This window comes from Cydia splendana, chromosome 22 (assembly GCF_910591565.1).
Source record: "Cydia splendana chromosome 22, ilCydSple1.2, whole genome shotgun sequence".
NCBI classification, from domain to species: domain Eukaryota; kingdom Metazoa; phylum Arthropoda; class Insecta; order Lepidoptera; family Tortricidae; genus Cydia; species Cydia splendana.
Window position 1 is genome coordinate 7,808,822 of NC_085981.1, and position 21,220 is coordinate 7,830,041.

The 21,220-nt window shown below is 39.3% G+C and overlaps 1 protein-coding gene and 1 long non-coding RNA gene across 2 annotated transcripts in view; one reads left to right on the plus strand and one right to left on the minus strand.

Annotated features, from left to right (window-relative positions):
• Positions 1–21,220, minus strand: part of LOC134801516 (IQ motif and SEC7 domain-containing protein 1) — a 266,858-nt gene that overhangs the window by 7,543 nt on the left and 238,095 nt on the right. Inside the window, exons 4-19 of the mRNA XM_063774128.1 lie at positions 20,463–20,641; positions 17,137–17,278; positions 15,689–15,778; positions 14,278–14,498; positions 12,758–12,878; positions 11,250–11,277; positions 10,984–11,085; positions 7,678–7,774; positions 5,497–5,647; positions 4,888–5,035; positions 4,314–4,484; positions 3,755–3,972; positions 2,816–2,996; positions 2,081–2,290; positions 1,632–1,769; positions 629–755 (exon numbers count right to left, since the gene is read on the minus strand). Coding sequence (XP_063630198.1) covers positions 629–755; positions 1,632–1,769; positions 2,081–2,290; positions 2,816–2,996; positions 3,755–3,972; positions 4,314–4,484; positions 4,888–5,035; positions 5,497–5,647; positions 7,678–7,774; positions 10,984–11,085; positions 11,250–11,277; positions 12,758–12,878; positions 14,278–14,498; positions 15,689–15,778; positions 17,137–17,278; positions 20,463–20,641 — 2,324 coding nt within the window. The remainder of the gene's footprint in view (positions 1–628; positions 756–1,631; positions 1,770–2,080; positions 2,291–2,815; positions 2,997–3,754; positions 3,973–4,313; positions 4,485–4,887; positions 5,036–5,496; positions 5,648–7,677; positions 7,775–10,983; positions 11,086–11,249; positions 11,278–12,757; positions 12,879–14,277; positions 14,499–15,688; positions 15,779–17,136; positions 17,279–20,462; positions 20,642–21,220) is intronic.
• On the plus strand, positions 11,059–12,916 carry LOC134801538 (uncharacterized). Its single transcript, XR_010145683.1, has 2 exons — positions 11,059–11,099; positions 12,747–12,916. It is a non-coding gene; the product is annotated as an uncharacterized LOC134801538 (long non-coding RNA).

Consider the following 21,220-nt stretch of genomic DNA (forward strand, 5'->3'; position numbering starts at 1 on the left):
CACGCAGTAGTCGTGAAAAGCACTATGTAATGCCTCGGCCGGAAACGCTAAAGACTAACGTGTCGGCCCTCAAACGACTCGTCCATCTTTTAGCGGTTTTCCGTCCTCTCCTACAATGTACTAGAACATACCTACACTTGAGTCTAACCAGCGAATTAAAATATGGTTTTCCTAGGATCAAAGGTGATCCTAGAATTTATTTGTCATATATGAGCGATAGAGTAGTATAAAAGGGCCTTAAAAGAATTCAAATAAACAAGATTAAGTCACTGTATTATTATCTCAATGAGATACAACTGTGAAATTATGACGTTGACGAAACGATTGAGTCACGTGGTTTTTGATCTTATACTTGTGTACATATATTTCGGAGATCTCGGAAAGGCTCTTACGATTTCGATGAAATTTGCTATATGGGGGTCAAAAATCGATCTAGCTAGGTCTTATCTCTGGGAAAAAAAGTGCAATTTTCAGTTTAAAATGTTTTCCGAGCAAATCTCGGTCTCCCAGATATTTTGTATTATTATAATAATATCCATGGAATAGAGAAGATAGCATGGGATAGCATTCATGTAAATTTAAATAAAAACTTCTAACTATTACTACGAATTATCCATATCATACTCACGTGGCACGGAGAAGAGATTGACGTTCATGCCGCACAGAGGGAAGGATTGGCGGAAGGTGTACGTCACCGAGGATTTCTTCTTGCTGAAGATCTTAGTTATCACCAGTAGGTCGTTGAAGAGGAACACCTGGAATAGACAAACGCTTAAATTATAAACTCAATAAAATACGTGACCAAGCCCCCAAGTGCTCGAATGTAATTTTTGAAGTGAAAACTTCTTTAGCGGCGCTGTGCTCTTTTTGTGATGGGGAAAAAATGTTAAACTCGCGACAGGTCACGCGACCTGATCGAAAAACTGTTACAATGTCATTGAGTTTTCACTTCTGCCGGCACTCCCGGAGGACAACCCGTTGTTTTTTTTTTTCGACGACATCAATGACGACGTTTTTATGTCCGGCCAGAGTAAAATTCAAAAACTAACCAGGCTCGCGCAACGCATTTAATTATTCATTCTTCTTCCTCGCGTTATCCCGGCATTATGCCACGACTCATGGGAGCCTGAGGTCCGCTTGACAACAAATCCCATGATTTGACGAGGACACTAGTTTTTACGAAAGCGACTGCCATCTGACCTTTCAATCCATAGGGGAAACTAGGCCTTATTGGAATTATTCCGGTTTCCTCACGATGTTTTCCTTCACCGAAGAGCGACTGGCAAATATGAAATGATATTTCGTAAGTACATCAGTTCCGAACAACCCATTGGTACGAGCCGAGGTTTGAACCCGCGATCTCCGGATTGAAAGTCTCACGCTCTTACCGACCAGCGCTTTTTCATTGATTGCCATAAATAGTTCTCATCAATAAGTACTTATTATCATCGAAGTATTATATTGCATGTACGGGTACATATTTGTTTTCCATCGTATTTTCTCGGAAACGTTCGTATTTGTCATGCTACTTCAGTCAACCTCAGTACTTTTTGTACCGAGACTGACTGAAATAGCAATACACGTTTGTACGTTTCCGTGAAAAAGAATTATGCACTACATCTATAACTAACCTCTCTTTGGTGCACGCCCGGACGCTCCTTCTTATGAATGTCCGGTATCTCGTACAGCCGGCAGTAGCACACGAGCCGGCGGTGCGGCAACGCCAAATGCGGTTTCTTGCCAACGATGGTGGCCTGCACCTTCATCACCTGAAACGGGAATATTTATTTGGGATCAGATTTCGCAGTAGATCTTGCCTCGTAGGTTCCAAACGAAGTCGTCCACCAATAGGCTGATTGACTAAACTCAACCTTGGGTCCACTACATAAAGTCCTTACCTGCGTGACATGATCGCTGCCTGGTCTGAATTCACTAGACTTCACTCTCTCATATCTCCCAGCTAGCATATCACGGTTGATATCTCCGCAATCGTCGATGCCTCGTAGGTTTCAAACGAAGTCGTCCACTATAGGCTGATTGACTAAACTCAACCTTGGGTCTACTACATAAAAGTCCTTACCTGCGTGACATGATCGCTGCCAGGTCTGAATTCACTAGACTTCACTCTCTCGTATATCCCAGCTAGCATATCACGGTCGATGTCACCGCAGTCGTCGATGCCTCGTAGGTTCCGAACGAAGTCGTCGAGTGACATTCGCGCTTCTGGCTTCAGGTTGGGGGTGTGCAGGTCGGTGTTCAGCATGATGATTGCGAAGGCTAGCACGAAGATCTGGAGAAAAAAAAAAGTTGCTTATTTAACATTGATCAAAGTAGATTAAAGTTCATTTCTCGTTGTGATAATAATCTGTACACAATTTATAAATTGCTTAACAATGTTTTATGGCGGTCTACTTTATAAGAAATGTAGTATTATGTAAACTACCTACTTAGAATTCCCCGGGGATTGTAATTTGTGAATACAAAGTCAGGCATGAAAGGTATTGTTTAATGCTCGATTTTAAGTGAAAAGCAACCAGTCTTTCGATCGTACGTGATATCCATACAAGTTGTTGTCAGTGCCAAAGAAATGGCGAGAATTTCTACGCAAAATAGAATCAAATTGCTTTCGTCAAAAATTACACTGCTTAACATTCGCTTTTGAATTTGCTACAGAGCGACGTACGTTAAGACGAGTTTGAGGGCTTTTCATCACACTTACATTAGGACATTTTTCGAACGGCATTGACTTAAACTTGGCCGAATTGGGCCCAGCACTAACCCTATACTATGGAATATTGTACAGTATTTAACTAACCGTATCCTGCGTCCGTAGCCGCTGTACAAAGTCGGTATTGCAGACGCAGTAGCGTCTCGCAAATGCCTCGACCAGCCTTTCAATCTTCTGCGCCTCGCCGGGCAGCCGGAAATGTGCCTGGTAGCGGCGCAGGGCCACGTCTACAGCCATGCCGGAGAGATCTAGCTCGTTCACGAAACATCTGTGGACATGAACGAATGTTAGGTACCTGAACTATTGTCTACTAAAGCCTAGTTTAGTTAGCTGCCATGATGCGGCAATAATTTCGTGAAATGATCGATTGACCACATCATGAGAAACTCAAACCTAACCTAATATCATACAGTGATAAATTCGAAAATGGCATTTCCTGAAATGATTAAATTCTAATGATCTTGCCACTACATAAAGATTTTTCTCTGTTCTATGCTATTCATGATCAATAAATTGGTTTGCACGTCTTTCGAAATTATATGTGAAAACCGCTCGTTATTTCTGAATATTCTGTGCTTTTTCCGTCTGTATATTTATATAATATGGTTGTATTATTAAACTGTACAGCAAGACTTGTTTAACAAAGCCTATTTGTAAGAAAGGGATAAAACATAAATTAACTTAGGTACTGTGGCTTGTAAAATTTTATGAATAAAGTGGTAAATCTCTCCGGGTATATCACACCAGCTCCTATGGATTTTTCATCTACATTAGGATCAAATCGAGTAGCGGTGAATTTTATAACCGAAGCGCAGCAAGAAAATGTCGCTTTTTAGCAGTCGGCGTAACCTACAGATAAATACTAACCCCCTTATTCATAAACGAGCTACAAACCTCAATTAGCTAATAATCGTTTGCCCTCATCTGTCATTTTGACTTATGTATTTGTCAGAAAGGGATAAAACATAATTTAACTAAATCAGGCCCGTAAAGTGTTATAAATAGGGGGGTAAATATGGTACTCACTCTAGCACAGCCATGTTGAACTGGTTCTGCAGATTCCCGAGATACTCCCCGATCATCTGCTTGCTCAAGCCTTTCCTAGTAATGAGGAATCTTGCGACGCCGCGCGGGGAATTTTCCAAAAATCCGCGGGAGATGAGGTAAGCGATGCCTCGCTCGGGTTTCTTGTTGAAGAGGTTGAGGCCCACGCGGTATTGGCGTTTGCGGACCGTTTCTGAAACCTGGAGACAGGATTTGTAAGAATGTTTAATGTTAAAAACTAATGTAGAGATTTTTTTAAAGGTAAAAAAATAATCTTAATTTTATGATGGTTTTTTCATTTTCACATGTAGGTACTTCAAAGTGATCTAAAGAAATTTTTTGTTGGTTTTTATATTGATCAGACAGTCATGTGTAACCACTGTCTATGATTGGAGTGTCTGACCCACTAATAGTACTAAAAATACTGGACACAGACTAAACAAGACACCACATTATAAACTGCCTAAGAACTGCGTGACGTACTTATGCTGGTGCTGCTGGAAATGTTGCTCTTGGATCTGTGAGTGTGTAGTGTGTGTACCTTGATCTGTGTGTCGTGCACAGGGCGGCAGCACTGCTGTGGTGCTTCGTAGTATGGCGGCGCGTCCTGCCGCTTCCATACTCCGTAGCTGTTCACCGGTTCGTACAGAGTGCCTGATGCGGTGCGCTGGTGCTGCTGGAAATGTTGCTCTTGGATGTGCACGTGCGGCTCCTGGAAAGATTTACGCGTTTTAAAGTTATGCATTAACACTCCTAATATCAGCGTTATGTATTCATTTAACATAGTCCTTCTGAGAACCTCATGGAATCGAAAAATTGGTGAGTCTAACCCAATTATGAAGAGGAAGCGGGATTCTAACTTTTGATTAGTAAACCACGGACGACGTTGGAGCGAAACTGGGCTTTCGGTACTGGAAATAAAGTTCAAAATGCACTTACAGGAGCTCTAGGCTGGTACGGCTGGTGGTAGTGGTGTCGATGCTCCTGAGAGGAGGACGATGATGATGATTGCACCGACGACATGGAGCCGCCGCGGACGACGTTGGCGCCGCATTCGGCGCGCCGGAGGAAAACTGGGCTTTCAGCACTGGTAATAAGGTTCAATATGCACTTACAGGAGCCCTAGGCTGGTACGGCTGATGGTAGTGGTGTCGATGCTCCTGAGAGGAGGACGATGATGATGATTGCACCGACGACATGGAGCCGCCGCGGACGACGTTGGCGCCGCATTCGGCGCGCCGGAGGGAAACTGGGCTTTCGGCGCTGGAAATAAAGTTCGATATTGTTACAAAAAAAACATTAAGCAGATAAGAAAAAACAATTAATAATGATGTCTCTATTAAATGAACTACAATAAATTAAAGGTTCCTTTTTCATGGTACCTATCGGAAATGTGGTAACCGTTTAAATAACGGCTAGAAAATTGTGTTTAGTTTCTTAGACAGCCAAATAAGCAGCTTCACTTAAACAATGTATTTAACATGGGCAAAGTTACTTTCCACACCCCTATTTGTCATCCAATCCCCGCATATAAGACACCAATATTTTTAAAATAACCAAAGTTGCTTATACTATACGTAGGTCCACCGAATCGCTAAACAAAATTGGCAAGCGTCGAGCGGAGGGTACGGCCCTGTGGGCAGCGTCAGACTACTCTACGCAGTGCGCTAAGGCAGCTCACATGTTAAACATGTCCACTTAAACGTCACACTAAGGATACTTACTTGAGTGTGATGCTGCTAGTGCGTTTAGGTACGTCAGGTGGAAATCGACGTGCGTTTGCTGCTTGTATGGCCGCTAGTTGTTGCTGCTGTCTTGCCGTCGGCGAGGACAGCGGTTTGCCGCCCGAAGACAGAAGGTTGCCGTAAATGGGACCTAGAAGTTAGAAACATTCTGTTAAGATATGACAAAAACTAGCATATTATAGTGAGAAAATCACCAATTTTTATTGGGGTATCCTTATACCTAGCAATATCAATAATATGTGCATAAAAATTGGAATTGGAATCCTTTAGTGTTTATTTCGGCATATTTTTCGTTGCTTTGAGAAATTCACAAAAGAAATTCCAAATAATAGAAAAATAAAAAAAAACTAGTCGACTCTATTTTTGCGCTAAAATTGGATAGTGTAATAATAAGTCCCACGTTGGCGTTGGCCAGAGTTGATCATCGTTGTTCTTATCATTGTGATTGACATCTGTATTTACCATTTATAAAATGTTATAAATATATTATATATATTTAATACGACATTTTTATTTGTTAACATTTTAGGGCATGTTTTGGGCTCTTAGATACTTATTGTTTCGAAGCACAAACGACATTGGACCGAATCCTTCAACACAATACCACTGCAATCCATAGTTGGTACTAGTTTTCCATTAATCACTTTAGCACTATTACAATTTTCAACTCTCTGCCACTTTGTATAACGTTTCAAATCGCACACAAATATTCGCCAGTCACATTCAAAGCCGTATAAAGACTAGTTTACTCGAAACTATGTCCAATGTTAAATACAAACAATGGAATCACAATAAATTACATAATATTTGTTAACATCGTGTGAACAGTAGATAAAAGCGGAGATGATTTAAGTATCACCGGAAAGGTGACGTATCTATTTATTTAGTTTTTAGCAAACATGATAATATTAATTACTTATATTAAATTTCTCGTAGGTAGAATATAATACAGTAAATATTTACTAAACATATGACTAAATTAATACATAACTGTTTATCGCAAAATGGACGTTGATATGAAGGTTTAACTTTTTCTGACAATAGAAATATAAAAAGTATTTAGATCTAAAACAGGAAAATGATCTAAAAAAACGTGAATTTAATGGCGGAAAATATTTTAGACTAAATAAACTTAGTTGGTAGCTTTGTAGGTCCTGGGTTCGAATTACAGTAGGATAATTATTTGTGTGATCTCATCACGTAGGTATATTGGTAGGTAGGTAGGTATATTGTTTTCTGTAATGAGGTGTGCAATAAAGAGTATTTGTATTGTATTGTATTGTATTGTATATTCGTTTGGAACCTACTTATGTGTAAACAGCCCCCAATATGAAGGCTAGCCACACTTATCCGTATTGACGTACCCAAAAATCAAATCATAGAGATTTTACCTACAACTATTTAGAAAATTACAATAAAATAAAAATATACTTTTCATAAAGAATGAAGGGTCAACAAACGCTAGAAATTGAGTTGACAGTGATTGATCTCCGCTTACATAGTTTGCCTCTCACAAACAATCCAATTTCAAACAAGAAAATTCCACTTTTCTACTTAAAAAAAGTTTGTGAAATATTAAATTACGAGTAAGAACGGGAGAACGCGTGGTATCGTAAGTTAGTAAACACATAGACTAAGGAATATTACGACATGTCAAATAATACAATCCTGAAATACAGTTAGGTATCATAAAACAGGCTAGAACTAAAACGGGCTAGAACGTCTTTTAATTAAGCTTTGAAACGTGCGGATACAATACTTTACACAACTTTACGCGTTTTAATATTCTTTTGCGTTTTGGTGTAAGCACAGAATAAATAAAAGTACTAGGTACAGAAGGTTCACTCTCTAACAAAGCGCGTATATTACGCCAGATATGACCGCAAGGTGGCGCAAGTGCGAGCAGGCGTCCGTTCTATAGCGGTGCGCGGCAACTACTACTGCTAGACACCAAAACTGGTGTGGCCGCATGTACTTGTAGCGACACGACGAAATCTCGGAGTGAGCCACACCTGGTGTAGGTAAGTGCCTGTGATGAGTAGGTTAGCATGAGAGCGCCGCGATACGTGCTGAGCCTACTGCGATCATATAATACTACTTTATAAGCTTAGTAGTAGGTTACAATCAAAGACGAATAAGTTCGGAAAGTACGTCGCATACCTGTATTGTTTAACAACTGGTGGTTGTGTAGAGATTCATTGTGCGAGGAGGACGTCGATATGTTCGTCACCGACCCGCTCACGGAGCAACTGCACACCTGAAATCAAAACAAAATATTCATAATTCATAAGACAAGTTCCTCAAGACAAAGTTATAAACGTACCTACTCGACTCCTTTATCATCAAACCCCGTTATTGAGAATAAGCAAAAAAAAAATCGTGACTACTTTTAAAAAACTCGTATGTTGTTCTGTCTACCAAAAGAAAAATGTCGTAACTATGTATGGGATGTATACAGAGTTACTGCGTTTTAACTTTGAGTAGCAGATTTTTCTTTGAGAAGATTTTTTTAAAGTGGCGAAATATTATAGGACAATTTTACACTGAATGTTGTAGTTCAGTCGCCATCAGATATATAGGGACGGCCAAGGTGCTCACAAACATATGCACACGTCTCTGTTGTTAAGGCGTTAGAGTGCGTGTTCGCATATTTGTGAGCACTTCGACCGCTTCGATTTTTCTGATGGCGATTGTGCATTAGGTTTGGTAAAAAAAGTATACGTGATTCAAGGGCAGTATTCAAAATTGTGGATTTAAAATATGTTTTAGTATAATTTTCGCAATAAAAGAAATGATACGGTGTAATTCAGATGGAAGGAAGGAGGGCCCTTATGTCGAGAGATAGTAAAAAATAGGTACTTATACAAAGTTACACTCATTATCTTGTACTAACAGACACTAATCTAAAACTTTTTGCAAAATTAACGTCAAAACTAATATGACATAATGTTTATTAAGGTATGGTTATAAAGGTTTTAATTAAATTATATTTTAAACATACACGGTACTTTCCGGTATTCGCTTGCCATACTCTGATCCTTCTCACTTTTTTTAGTTGAAACCAATCTTTATTTTTCACTATACTTCTTAACACCTCTTTTGTTTTATAACGTTCCATCTTCAAACACAAAAAAATCCACTGAAATAACGACAACTTTTTGGATAAAAACCTCTATTTGTTCGAATCTGTAATTTTTTTTATCAACATAATGACAGCCAACCACAAACTAGGATGAACATTAGTCTAATGACTTTAATTGCAACTAGATACTCTTATCTAACACACGTCTTTTGATCCCAAACGTCACGCCGAAAACTGATAAGAAATTATGATAACGTATTATAAATTCAAGACATCCGATGCATTAAGAAATAACGTGCGAATGTCAACATTCCTGTGATATGGTAATCCTTTTGATAAGTTTTAATAAAAAACCGGGCAAGTGCGACTCGGACTCGCGCACGAAGGGTTCCGTACCATAATGCAAAAAAAAAAACGAAAAAAAGCAAAAAAAAAACGGTCACCCATCCAAGTACTGACCACTCCCGACGTTGCTTAACTTTGGTCAAAAATCACGTTTGTTGTATGGGAGCCCCATTTAAATCTTTATTTTATTCTGTTTTTAGTATTTGTTGTTATAGCGGCAACAGAAATACATCATCTGTGAAAATTTCAACTGTCTAGCTATCACGGTTCGTGAGATACAGCCTGGTGACAGACGGACGGACGGACGGACGGACGGACGGACGGACAGCGAAGTCTTAGTAATAGGGTCCCGTTTTACCCTTTGGGTACGGAACCCTAAAAAATTGCTACTTTATTGATATTGTATTTGCTTTTATCGACAGCTGATTGCCATTGTCACCAGTAATGTCCGGATTAGTTAGATCTATTTTTAACTTTTAAAATACCTGTGTTATTCTTGGACTAATCTTTGGTATAAACTAGCAAATATAAACATTTAAGCTTAAGCGGTTCTCTAAGCGTTATTGGCGCTTAAATCACGACTAATTTAAGAATTCCTAGTGTTTAAACGAATGTTACATTCAATTTGTTTTTCTTTGGAACATTTTAAAGCCCGTTTATAATCCGGTCTTCTCACTTGAAAATGAAATTTTTAGTTTCTTCTATCAACAACATTGCTGACACTACATATTAACAAGCAACACAATTCAACACGTGTACTTATTTGTTTGTAAACAAAACTTTACTATAGCTTTATTAACTATTAGTATACAAAGTTACAAACATACATACATAGGTAAATTGCATTACCGGTCCACAAACTTCATACTAATAATAGAATCAACCACAATGCTGACAACGCCTACAAACAGCAACACTCTTTACTGTCCATCGGTGGACCTTATGCCATTTGTAATAAGGTTTATGAACTGTCAGTTGACAGTGTGGCCGATGGTACCTATACTCTGTATCTTTAGGTATTTAAATAAAAGTAAACAAAATCTATCCTCAAATGGCTCCCTAAGCTAGTTGAGGGTAGATGAACAGTGTTTTCGTGTAATCAAACGATCAAATAATGTAGGTTAACCCTTTACCAGGCTAAGGGATATATATTTCCCGCATACGGCACTTCAAACATGTCGTGTTCTATTTTCGATCAGCAAGACCGACATTCGATTGTCATTTTTGAACTGTCAGCCTGGTAAAGGGTTAAAGTCAGGTCGTTCAGTTACAGATCCAGGCGGTTTTGTAATTGGTCGGTTATCCAATGAATGTTATGACTACCCGAAAATGTAGAAATTGTTAGTTTATTTTTATTCAAATACAGACTATATGTGTTTATTCAACACGTGTATAAGTTGTTTATAAACAAATCTTTACTATAGCTTCAACTTACGGTGTCAGTATAAGTGAAGTTACAAACATACATAATTTGCATTACCGGTCGACAAGCGGTTTAACATCCGTTTCCGTTCATATTATGCAAGGATATTTGCATACTAACTGTAGTTTTAATGTCTTTCGCGAATGAGATTTTATTTATGTTATTATCTCTACTTCGCAATTTTCCTATTATTTCATTTTCTTTGTCAACAACTAGTAGGTATTAATCCTAATATTGCCTTTGTGTCCTTTTATGTCCATGTGTGTGTACTTTTGGCCTTCGTTTTGCGTCTTTTTTTTTAAGAACCATGTGCTGCCCGAGGCTTGAAATTACTCTTAATTATAAGACCATCCTTATTTTTTCTAAAATATTTAGTTATTGTATTTGACCAACATCTTTTCTCAATCGTTATCAATCGTTTTTATTAGAAATCTCTTCTCTCCTACCTACTCCAAAACCTCTTTTTCGTTCCCCCACTAAAACTTTTAATTCTCCGCCAAACACTCTGTTTCGTTACTTTTTCAGTCTCTTTGAGTTCTTGCCCACGTCGCGCTTCCCTCCAACACTATGCTCCAGATATAGTTTGAATACGAACGAATAATCTTGTTACACTTACCCCGCTGTCGGTGTCGCCCCTATGATGCGGCGGCATGTCTGTCGCCAGCATGTGTATCTGGTGCGCGGACTGCTGTACTCTGGCCACCATCGCATCAACGTCCTGGCTTTCGCATTGTAGGTGGTTTTTGTGATGTAGGTTATAAATAGTTATCATGTTACACTTACCCCGCTGTCGGTGTCGCCTCTGTGATGATGCGGCATGTCTGTCGCCAGCATGTGTATCTGGTGTGCGGACTGCTGTACTCTGGCTACCATCGCGTCAACGTCCTGGCTTTCGCATTGCAGGTGATTGCTGCAACGAGAGAAATCTTAAGTTTAGTTTGAGTTGGGAGTTCGAGTAGAGGGTCGCTTTTAACCCTTTGAACGCCACGCCTACCGGCATCGTAAACCTTCGTTCTTCATCGGAATGCACGAAATTTGATATACGGCTGTAGCCACGCGTGCAGTTGACGTCTTTGCCGATCAAAGGGCTAAAAGGTTTTGTTTTTGCGTATTAGAATGATTAATGTGGGAAGAAGATTACAACTATGATATTTTTTATTCGAATACGTTAAAGTATAAATGCACATTTAATTTTATTCCAAGTCCATAATGTGCCTGCTTGTGTAAACTCGGTTGTCGAAACCAGTGAAACATGAAAAGATAACTTTATTGTATTGTTTGTTCACTAGACTTCCCACATTCGTTGCCGAGGTAATTTTTACGCAGACGATAACATTTACAGATTAGCTTTACACAAACTTGACACAATTAAATTGAAATTCTTGCATAAGTAACCCGGAGATGAGGAAAAGCAAATCTTAAAATCGAGGCATTCCAGAAAAGTGTCGGTACATGACGCTATTTTTTTTAACGTTCATGATAAAGCTAATAAGCCGATATTTGGCATGATAACGTTGGACAAATTAGCTTTTCAACGGTATATAATACAGATTTCAGCAGGTTAAGGTAGCTGCCATACGCGCCACGCCCCCGATAAAGTCTACTAGTCTAGTCTATCGTCTACAGACGATTTTGTGGAATGCCCCAATATATTATTTAGACTATATATTAAATGCGAGATTCTATGTACCTGAGTTGTTTCCATCGCCCGACGTCCATATTCACTCAAAAATATACAAATAACCGACTATCAAATAACTTACTGATATATATTCGTAATTTGTGCAACATTATCGGTTACTGTGTCAATAGGCGGTTATAATTGCACTGATATCACTGATATACATATTACATATTGTAACAACGTAAATTCCTTGTTTTAAGGAAAGTTTGACTGTTTCCTTCTATTGTTCGTTTGCGCAATGCGTTTTCCCGGTTTCGTCAAGTTATAGCTTAATTACAGGTGTTTAGTTACAATATGAATGAATTTATTTATAAACTGATCATGTAACTTTCCAGTATAAGATTTTCACGTCATTTTCGGCTAATAAAGATCAAATACCTTTATAAAAACCTCGACAACAATGCTGTGCTAAAGTGAAAGCAGTTGATACACCGCTATCCTGCATTATTTTCTAATGACGGATATTTTTGGACAATCAGTTCTGCCGAATGCACCCAGAACGCTGGGCCAAAGTAGCCACGGACTGGATCCCACAGGATGGATCCCGGGGCAGAGGAAGACCCAAACGGAGATGGCGGGACAACCTCGATACATTCTGCGTGGAGTGGCGGGAGTGTGCATTAGACAGAGCCAAGTGGCGGGAAAGAGGCAGGCCTTTGCCCAGCAGTGTGACACACTAATAGGCTAAAAAAAAGTAGGTATTTACCTCATATCGATGTCGTGGCGTTCTCGCAGCGACATGGAACGCATGGGCCTGGTGAGGGCTAACCCTTTCTCGGCGCCGCCCGGGCTCTTCTGTATCAGCGCGTTTGCGTATATGTCGTTTCCTAAAACAGAGAGATTACATTGTAGTTGACAAATAAAACTTAGCGATAGTTAAAACGAATACATTGATCTGAATACATGACGGACCTTTCGTTGCGATATGGTTCAAAAATGGTAAATGAACTGCGTCAAAAATAAAACGCATGAGCGTAGGACTAGATATGTTCATACAGAGACAAAAAGAAATAAAAATTAAACAGGCTAATGTAGTCTTAACCTTCATCTATCGGTATGTTTGTCTAGCGAGACAATTTAAAAATGTTATCTTAGACATCGTAAAATTAATTGCCAGACGATTGAAAATCGCTCCTGATCGAAGTAACATAAAATCGGCAATAAAAATCCACTTACAAAGAAAGACTAAAGGTACTGACTACACCTCTACGTGACTCTTGGAGAACTACTCGTAGTAGGTTTGATTACCTAACAGTCAGATATAATGTTCTTACCATTGACTAGTTGACCATAATCCGGCCCGTCCTGCATTCTCCTGGCCGTGGAATCAGCAGCCTTCGCCTTCGCCGTGATGGCACTGAACTTCTTCAAGAGCTGTCGTCTCCTAAAGGCTCTCTGTATAGTCACAGCGGCGCGCCGAGCGTGGAGACACCCGTATCTTATTTCTAATAATAATTAATTCTTACCATTGACTAGTTGACCATGATCCGCCCCGTCCTGCATTCTCCTGACCGTGGAATCAGCAGCCTTCGCCATCGCCGTGATGGCACTGAACTTCTTCAAGAGCTGTCGTCTCCTAAAGTCTCTCTGTATGGTCACAGCCGCGCGCCGGGCGCGTAGACTGCCGCATCTTCTTTCTAATATATTAATTCTTACCATTGACTAGTTGACCATGATCCGGCCCGTCCTGCATTCTCCTGGCCGTGGAATCAGCAGCCTTCGCCATCGCCGTGATGGCACTGAACTTCTTCAAGAGCTGTCGTCTCCTAAAGTCTCTCTGTATGGTCACAGCCGCGCGCCGGGCGCGAAGACTGCCGCATCTTCTTTCTAATATATTAATTCTTACCATTGACTAGTTGACCATGATCCGGCCCGTCCTGCATTCTCCTGGCCGTGGAATCAGCAGCCTTCGCCTTCGCCGTGATGGCACTGAACTTCTTCAAGAGCTGTCGTCTCCTAAAGTCTCTCTGTATGGTCACAGCCGCGCGCCGGGCGCGAAGACTGCCGCATCTTCTTTCTAATATATTAATTCTTACCATTGACTAGTTGACCATGATCCGGCCCGTCCTGCATTCTCCTGGCCGTGGAATCAGCAGCCTTCGCCATCGCCGTGATGGCACTGAACTTCTTCAAGAGCTGTCGTCTCCTAAAGTCTCTCTGTATGGTCAAAGCCGCGCGCCGGGCGCGGAGACTGCCGCATCTTCTTTCTAATATATTAATTCTTACCATTGACTAGTTGACCATGATCCGGCCCGTCTTGCATTCTCCTGGCCGTGGAATCAGCAGCCTTCGCCATCGCCGTGATGGCACTGAACTTCTTCAAGAGCTGTCGTCTCCTAAAGGCTCTCTGAATGGTCACAGCCGCGCGCCGGGCGCGGAGACCGCCGTATCTTCTCTCTAATATTTCAACTTGCTTGTCGAGCAGGTCTTGTGACATTTCATAACGACTGGAACAGATGAACAGGATTTTGAGAGAGGTGATGATATGGGTTGAGGAAGCGGGTAGTGAGGTATAGGTTTTATTCAAACATTGAGAGCAGGTAGCAACTGAATGTTTGCATCAATTGATCAGCAAGCATACGATAGTGATACGTCTTAGTGAGGTCCCATTAGTGCATTGCGTCGTCGCAATATAGGTATATAAAATACATGTAAAATGCAGGCGACGCAACGCAACGCACTAACGGGGCCTTCGCTGTTAAGAAAAAGGCGTTTTATCGCGTCAGCATCATTGAGTGATGATGACCTGTGACGTGCCCGCAACATTGCTCTTCTTTTGTGATAGTTGTGTCATACTTCACGTGATAAAGAATAATAGTGTTGGTCTTTTTCTACCATACAGGCAAGATAGGGACAGGTAATTTTATCACGCGATAAGCCAACATTGAGTTTAGCCCCCTGCAGTCAATATCGGAATAGCACCTTAAGGATGTGTTTTGGATTCACATGAAAACTAACATGTAGTGAGTTGTAGTGATTCAAGCTTATGAATGTATAGCTGTATTTATAGTTTAATTGAAAAGATACTTGATATTAATGATATCAGATTTACTATGATCACATCACGAGTTTTAGCTAATAGTTTAGCTTAGCTTAGGAAGGTAGAATTTTTTATGCTGACTGAAATTCTAATAGAGATGTTTGAAAGATTATTTTAAGTTTAAATATAAGAAAATATTTTATAAGAATTTTTAGTAAGTTTGTTAGAGTTTAATGTCATGCTCACAAACTTTAGCGTTATAAGATTAAAGTATAAACAAGTTTCTTGCACTCCACAGCGTTTCCCTTAGTTTCGTTAGATTGTAACATCATGCCTTAGTCATTTCAGTACAATTATTAAGTCAGTACAAACATATTATATAAAGGGGGAAAATTCAGGGAAATTCCTTTAAAGATAAAGTTTGTTTTTATCCTCTAGCCGTCCATAAATCAAAACTTGCCATGACAAATGCATATTTGACTAGTCAAAATAAACATTCACAAAACGCAGTGGAATGGAAGGCCTTTTTAAAGGCCTCTGGACGTCTAGAGATTAAAATATGTTTGTATAAACTTAACCAAGTGTCGTTAGGGATAGTAATGTAATCTAGGCGAGCCAAGGGTTCACAATACAGGCATTCCTTAGGTCGTGACGTACCCTCTGGTCAATTTACCCCTTTTTTGGGATAAACTTGAATCTTTTTGCGTTATCCCTGTAGTTCCAATGATGGACACGTCTGTGCCACGCCTATGGAAGGAATTAAACATAAAATATACACAAATTATTGTAAAGAAACAATAGTAGTGAGACCAATTGAAATAATATTTACATAAAACGTTAATGGAAGCCCCAGTCACCATCCATACAATATATTCGATGGCTTAGATAATGTTACAACAGATATAGAAACCATTGACCTTATAATCAAGATACCGAATAAAGACAATTGCGAGGAATACTAGTACATAATAAACACAAGTCTCCTGTACATTTGACGATCATTTCATATCATACCTAATAGTTTCAAAGACCAATATTGCCATAGCAATACGTAGCTCCCGTATTGATAAATGTTCCTAAGTATGTATTTTTCATTTTACTATAGGATGTCACTGTTTGGGCCTACTTTTTGAATTTTATATATATTTTAATGTAATAATTGGTGCACGTGCAAGTAAATATTCATTACTGTGCACATACGTATTTATGTTTGTAAAGACAATACAAACTTTACATTTTAACTACATATCTAGCAAGAAAATGTATATGTCGCAGTCAAAAGTGTGAACTGGTCAAAAGAACTTTTAATTTGTGTATATTCGCGTAGTTCGCTAAGGCGCCAAACAATGATCCAAGTATTTACTAAGGTTCCGTCCATCGCAAGTGACGCTAAGAAACGTTATATAGCGGGCAAATCTTTCATACAAATTGTCGAGTACATTCGACGTTCGATTTCGAGTAGATTCGATTTTTAACAAGCCCTGTATTGACTTCCTTTACGTAAAATAGACATAACATATATTTCTTTACTTTATAATATAAATTATTACAATGCCTCATGTCCTTGAAATGTCTTGAATAATGATGATTTGATGAATCATAGCGGGACTCGTGTTTACGGTCGACAGACCCATTCTGAGAGTAAACATCTTGATAGTGAGGAGAAATGTTACCACAGTTGCAGTTACCATAGTTTTGCAGTGTGCATTCAAGATGCAAAAGTGCACTGTTAATTAAGCTTATGACACAAAAGTGTTCACTCTAAATAGAAGATAGATCAATACTAGTTACAGACTTCTGGCTTGGTTGCCAAGATCAGAAGGCACCTCCTACCTGTATAACTGTTGGTGTATAATTGTCGATAAAATGTATGTTTCCTTCAAGAGACCGGCGAACTAGACACCATTATAAGAGTATGTAGATTATTACTTTATGGACGCAATAGCTGCAGTGCATGGCTCGGCACACGAGTGTCCCAGCAAGGCAGCCAACAGAGAAAAATCTCTGGTACGATTGTTACGACAAGTCATGAGTGAAACGAAAAAGAACATTATGTAAAAGACCGCAGTCTTGGTCAAGAGTGAAACAACAGAGAAGATATATACCTGTTGTGGACGGCGTGGCCGAAGCCCTCGGGGGGCGCGGCGATGTACAGAGGCGGCGCTGGCTCGGCGGCGCCCGCGCACAGCCCGGCGCCGGTCGAAGCGTTCGACGCGGACGAGCATGACGAGTTCGAATGGTTTAAGGCTGGAACAATTTAAAATTACTTTAGATTTATTGAATTAGCTAGATTGCCTAACATTTCTAACGTATTATTACTTCAAAAGCAATCGCCCGCAAAATAAGCAATAAGCCTTTTAATCAATAGCGCGTAATCCATAGCGCGAGGATTAATTACAGACCGAGCTTATTTCTGAGCCTCGAGCGTTCACTTTATGTCATAATCCCTCTCAGACGCTTTGCGGGATATTCCACGATAACTCCAATTATAATAAAAACAGTAATATTATATATCGGGGATACCAAAACACGGCACATTTAGAGCCCGTCGAAGTAAACTCTACACAAGCTTTGCAGCGACATGTGCAAATGCAAATTTACAGTGATAACTGTTGAGATGTGGTTACAAGTATTTTCGTATGATCAGTGACACTCTTTACTTTTTTAAAGCTATATGGTTCAACACACTAACCCCACTAATCTTATGAATGCGAAAGCAACTCTGTCTGTCTGTTATATATATATATAGTTCTGCACGCTTAAACCACTGAACCGATTTAGATGAAATTTGGTATGGAGATAGTTTGAAACCCGGGAAAGGATAAAGGATAGTTTTTATCAATCATCTTCTTTCATCAGACAAAGTTGCGGAAGATGCTAATGCGTATATAAACAGAGTAACTAGTAACCCAAGTAGCATTGCAAGCTGTATATAAGCTGTATTAAAGTTTATTTGTACACTATAAGCTGTACAGTTAGGCTGTACAAAGGCTGTATAAGCGCTTATACAGCCCTTATAAGTAAAAAAAGGGCCCAAATTATACAGCCTTTGGCGTTATTAGAGCTGTATAATAGCTGTATAAGCAATACATAAGCTGCATAATAGCTGCGTTACAGCTATATTTCGGTGTAACAGGAAACCTTAACACTACAGATAATCTCTTATAAGTACGATATAAGAATATAAGTTTTAAATGAGTTATAAGATAGAATTACAAGAGAATAATAATCATTTAATAAACTAAAATGTCTTAATCTTGTTCATTCGTAATATAGTAATGGCGACAATAAAGTGTTATAGTGGATGGTAAAAGTAAAAGTAAATATTATACAGGACTTGAATGGAATACTACATTATTGGTAAGTGCGGATTATTATTTATTGTGAACCTGTGTATCTTTACTGGCAAAATATTTACGCGCCTGCAAAATAATAAAGAGAAACCATAAGGAAAATATCAAAAATCGGTAAAGTTACTGTTTGTTTTTAAGGTTAGAGTATCAAAACTATTTATAAATATTAATTCTAAGGCTAAACAATTTATTTTAGCTGGTAATCATAACACGGCGTTAGTCTGCTAAATATTTGCAAGTATTTCTTTAATTATATTTACAAATACGTTTTTTTTTTATTGTAATATGGCGTCAATTTTTAAACAGCCTACAGGATAGTTGGAGAGCATTAAAATCTTAGTAGCTGTGCTGTGTAATAAATGGAGTGTCTTTTACAGCTTTTGTAATTAAAACAGCTTTATAATAGAATATTTGTATTCGTTTGGCTGTATTTCGGTTCTCCGTACATAAGTTATAATTCTCTTTAGAGATCCGTATAACAAATAAAAAACCTGTACTGTAACTGTCATATATTCCTTTAGTTTTATAATACACTTATTTTCAGAAATCATTACACAACTATACTTATACGTGTGTAAAATTACGCCAAAAGATTGTTATAAGCGACTCTATCAGTAATACAGAAAAAAGCTGTACTATAGCTGCCATTTATTCATTTGGTTTTATAATACCCTTACAGACAGAAGTTATACAACTACTATTCTTATAGGAGAGTAAGATTACGCCATAAGAAATAGCTTTAAAACGGGGTTGACAGATACATTTGTACAGCTACAAGTGCCAAGTGATACTACAATACAGCCTGTATACAGCTTTTACGATAAAATTAGCTTGTAGTGTTTCACAACACTTAATGTTTTAAAACGGAGTTGACAGATACTTTTGTACAGCTAAAAGTGCCAAGTGTTACTACAATACAGCCTGTATACAGCTTTTACGATAGAATTAGCTTGTAGTCTCTCACAACACTTTTAGTTTTATAGTAGATTTTTTATATTCTGATAAAGCACCCCATGCTTCCGCAGAATCCTTTATAATGATTTTATACAGCTTGAGCTGTATAATGTCTGTAAAGTACCTTTTATACAGCTTAAATCTTTTCTGACACTCTTATACGTCCCTAAAATCACTCTAAGTTCTTAATTGGCTGCTATATTGATGTTGCCGACACTTCCATGCTACTTGGGAAATTACATTTGACTGAGATGGTGTTATTCACAATTAAACAAGTGCACTTAACGAACACCTTGACAAAGAAATAAAAATCTGCATTCACCAACTCCTTACGCGTCAACATCGTTTGATGCTGGCACGAGTATCTGATAACAGTTTTTAATTAAACGATATCGCTTCATTAAAACTTTTTATACAATGCTATTATTTGCTTTAAAATTGTTTGGCACTTGGTGTCAACGGTCTCAATATCGAGAGTCATCGAAACGATGGCTCGAAGCGCCGGTGTCGCGTTATTATTCAATTCAATGTTTCATAATAATAACTTCTTGAGTTTACTGTGGGGTTTAGTTACTTTGTGTACGACAACACAGAAACACAACGAAGTAAATATCCTCAACAACAACTAAACGCGTAAGACACTTATAGTGATCCTCAACTTACGGTCGGAAGCTCGGACGCTCCCTAAGGACCACACCTAATAACCTTGATTGTAAGTTGTGGTTACAATCCCGCAATCAAATCTGTAAGTTGTTATATTTTATCTATTCGGTTACTTGAATTAATCACAATATATTTTTCTTTATATTTTTTTTTAATAAATCTAAAAAACAGCTACGGCTGCGCTAAGCAGCATATCATTCGACATCGATTCACGCAAACCGGCCGCTTTGGCCACGGGTAAAGGTTTTTAAACTTCTTCTTTAGTAGCACATTTTTGACAGCCACACCCTCCATGTAGCCGATGTAGCTGGTGACACTTGCCAGACATGGGCCTGTTGCCCTTCATGTAGCCCCGGTCACGCGTGGTGGCCATCACATGGTGCCGCTGTGGGCTGCTGGTGTGTGGGGAGTGCTGGTGGGAGTAAAACGTCTGGCTGATGGAGCACGCTGGTGACACTTACCAGGCATGGGCCTGTGCACAGCAGTGACGTATCTGTTGCCCTCCATGTAGCCCCGGTCGGGCTCCGCATGGTGGCCATGGTGCCCGCTGTGGATGGAGTGCTGGTGGGAGTAGAACCCGTCCGGCGGATGGAGAGCCACGCTGCCGCTGCCTTCCTCCTCGTCCACTTTCTGAGAGAAGCTGGGGACAAAAGAAAGGACTTGTTAGTTCTGGTTGTCAATACATCAAGTAAGTGACCGAGGTTTTTGTTTAAGCCAACACAAGATGGGATTCATAAATAAGTTGAAGTGCGTATTATGAACACTGCTGGAGTTGCAAGCCTCAACATATACAAATATGTAGGCAGTGATGCTAAGCTTTCAGTTTCGCTGACTGTACCACTGTACACTGTTTTTCCTGTTCCCAGTAATATAATTATGCCCCACCATAACATACCAGGCAAGTATGAGTTTTAGGAAGTCAAGGATTTAAACCAACTTTTATCACGAAGCCAATTATGGTTATTGTGGCCATGTCCAAACTGGACCGTGTTCAGATGTTGTAAACCTTGTTCTGTAATGGCACGTAATCCCACGGTTTTTCTATTTATACTTATTTAGGTAACAGGCACAGGAGGCCAAGTTACGGTCAGCTGGCTAAGAGGCTAATGGACTTATGCATATGCACTGCAGGTTGCAAGATCGTAAACGCGATGATCCTTCTGATTATCAACACAAAATCTCTTTAGAAATGGGCTATAATCTCAAGTTACATGATTAT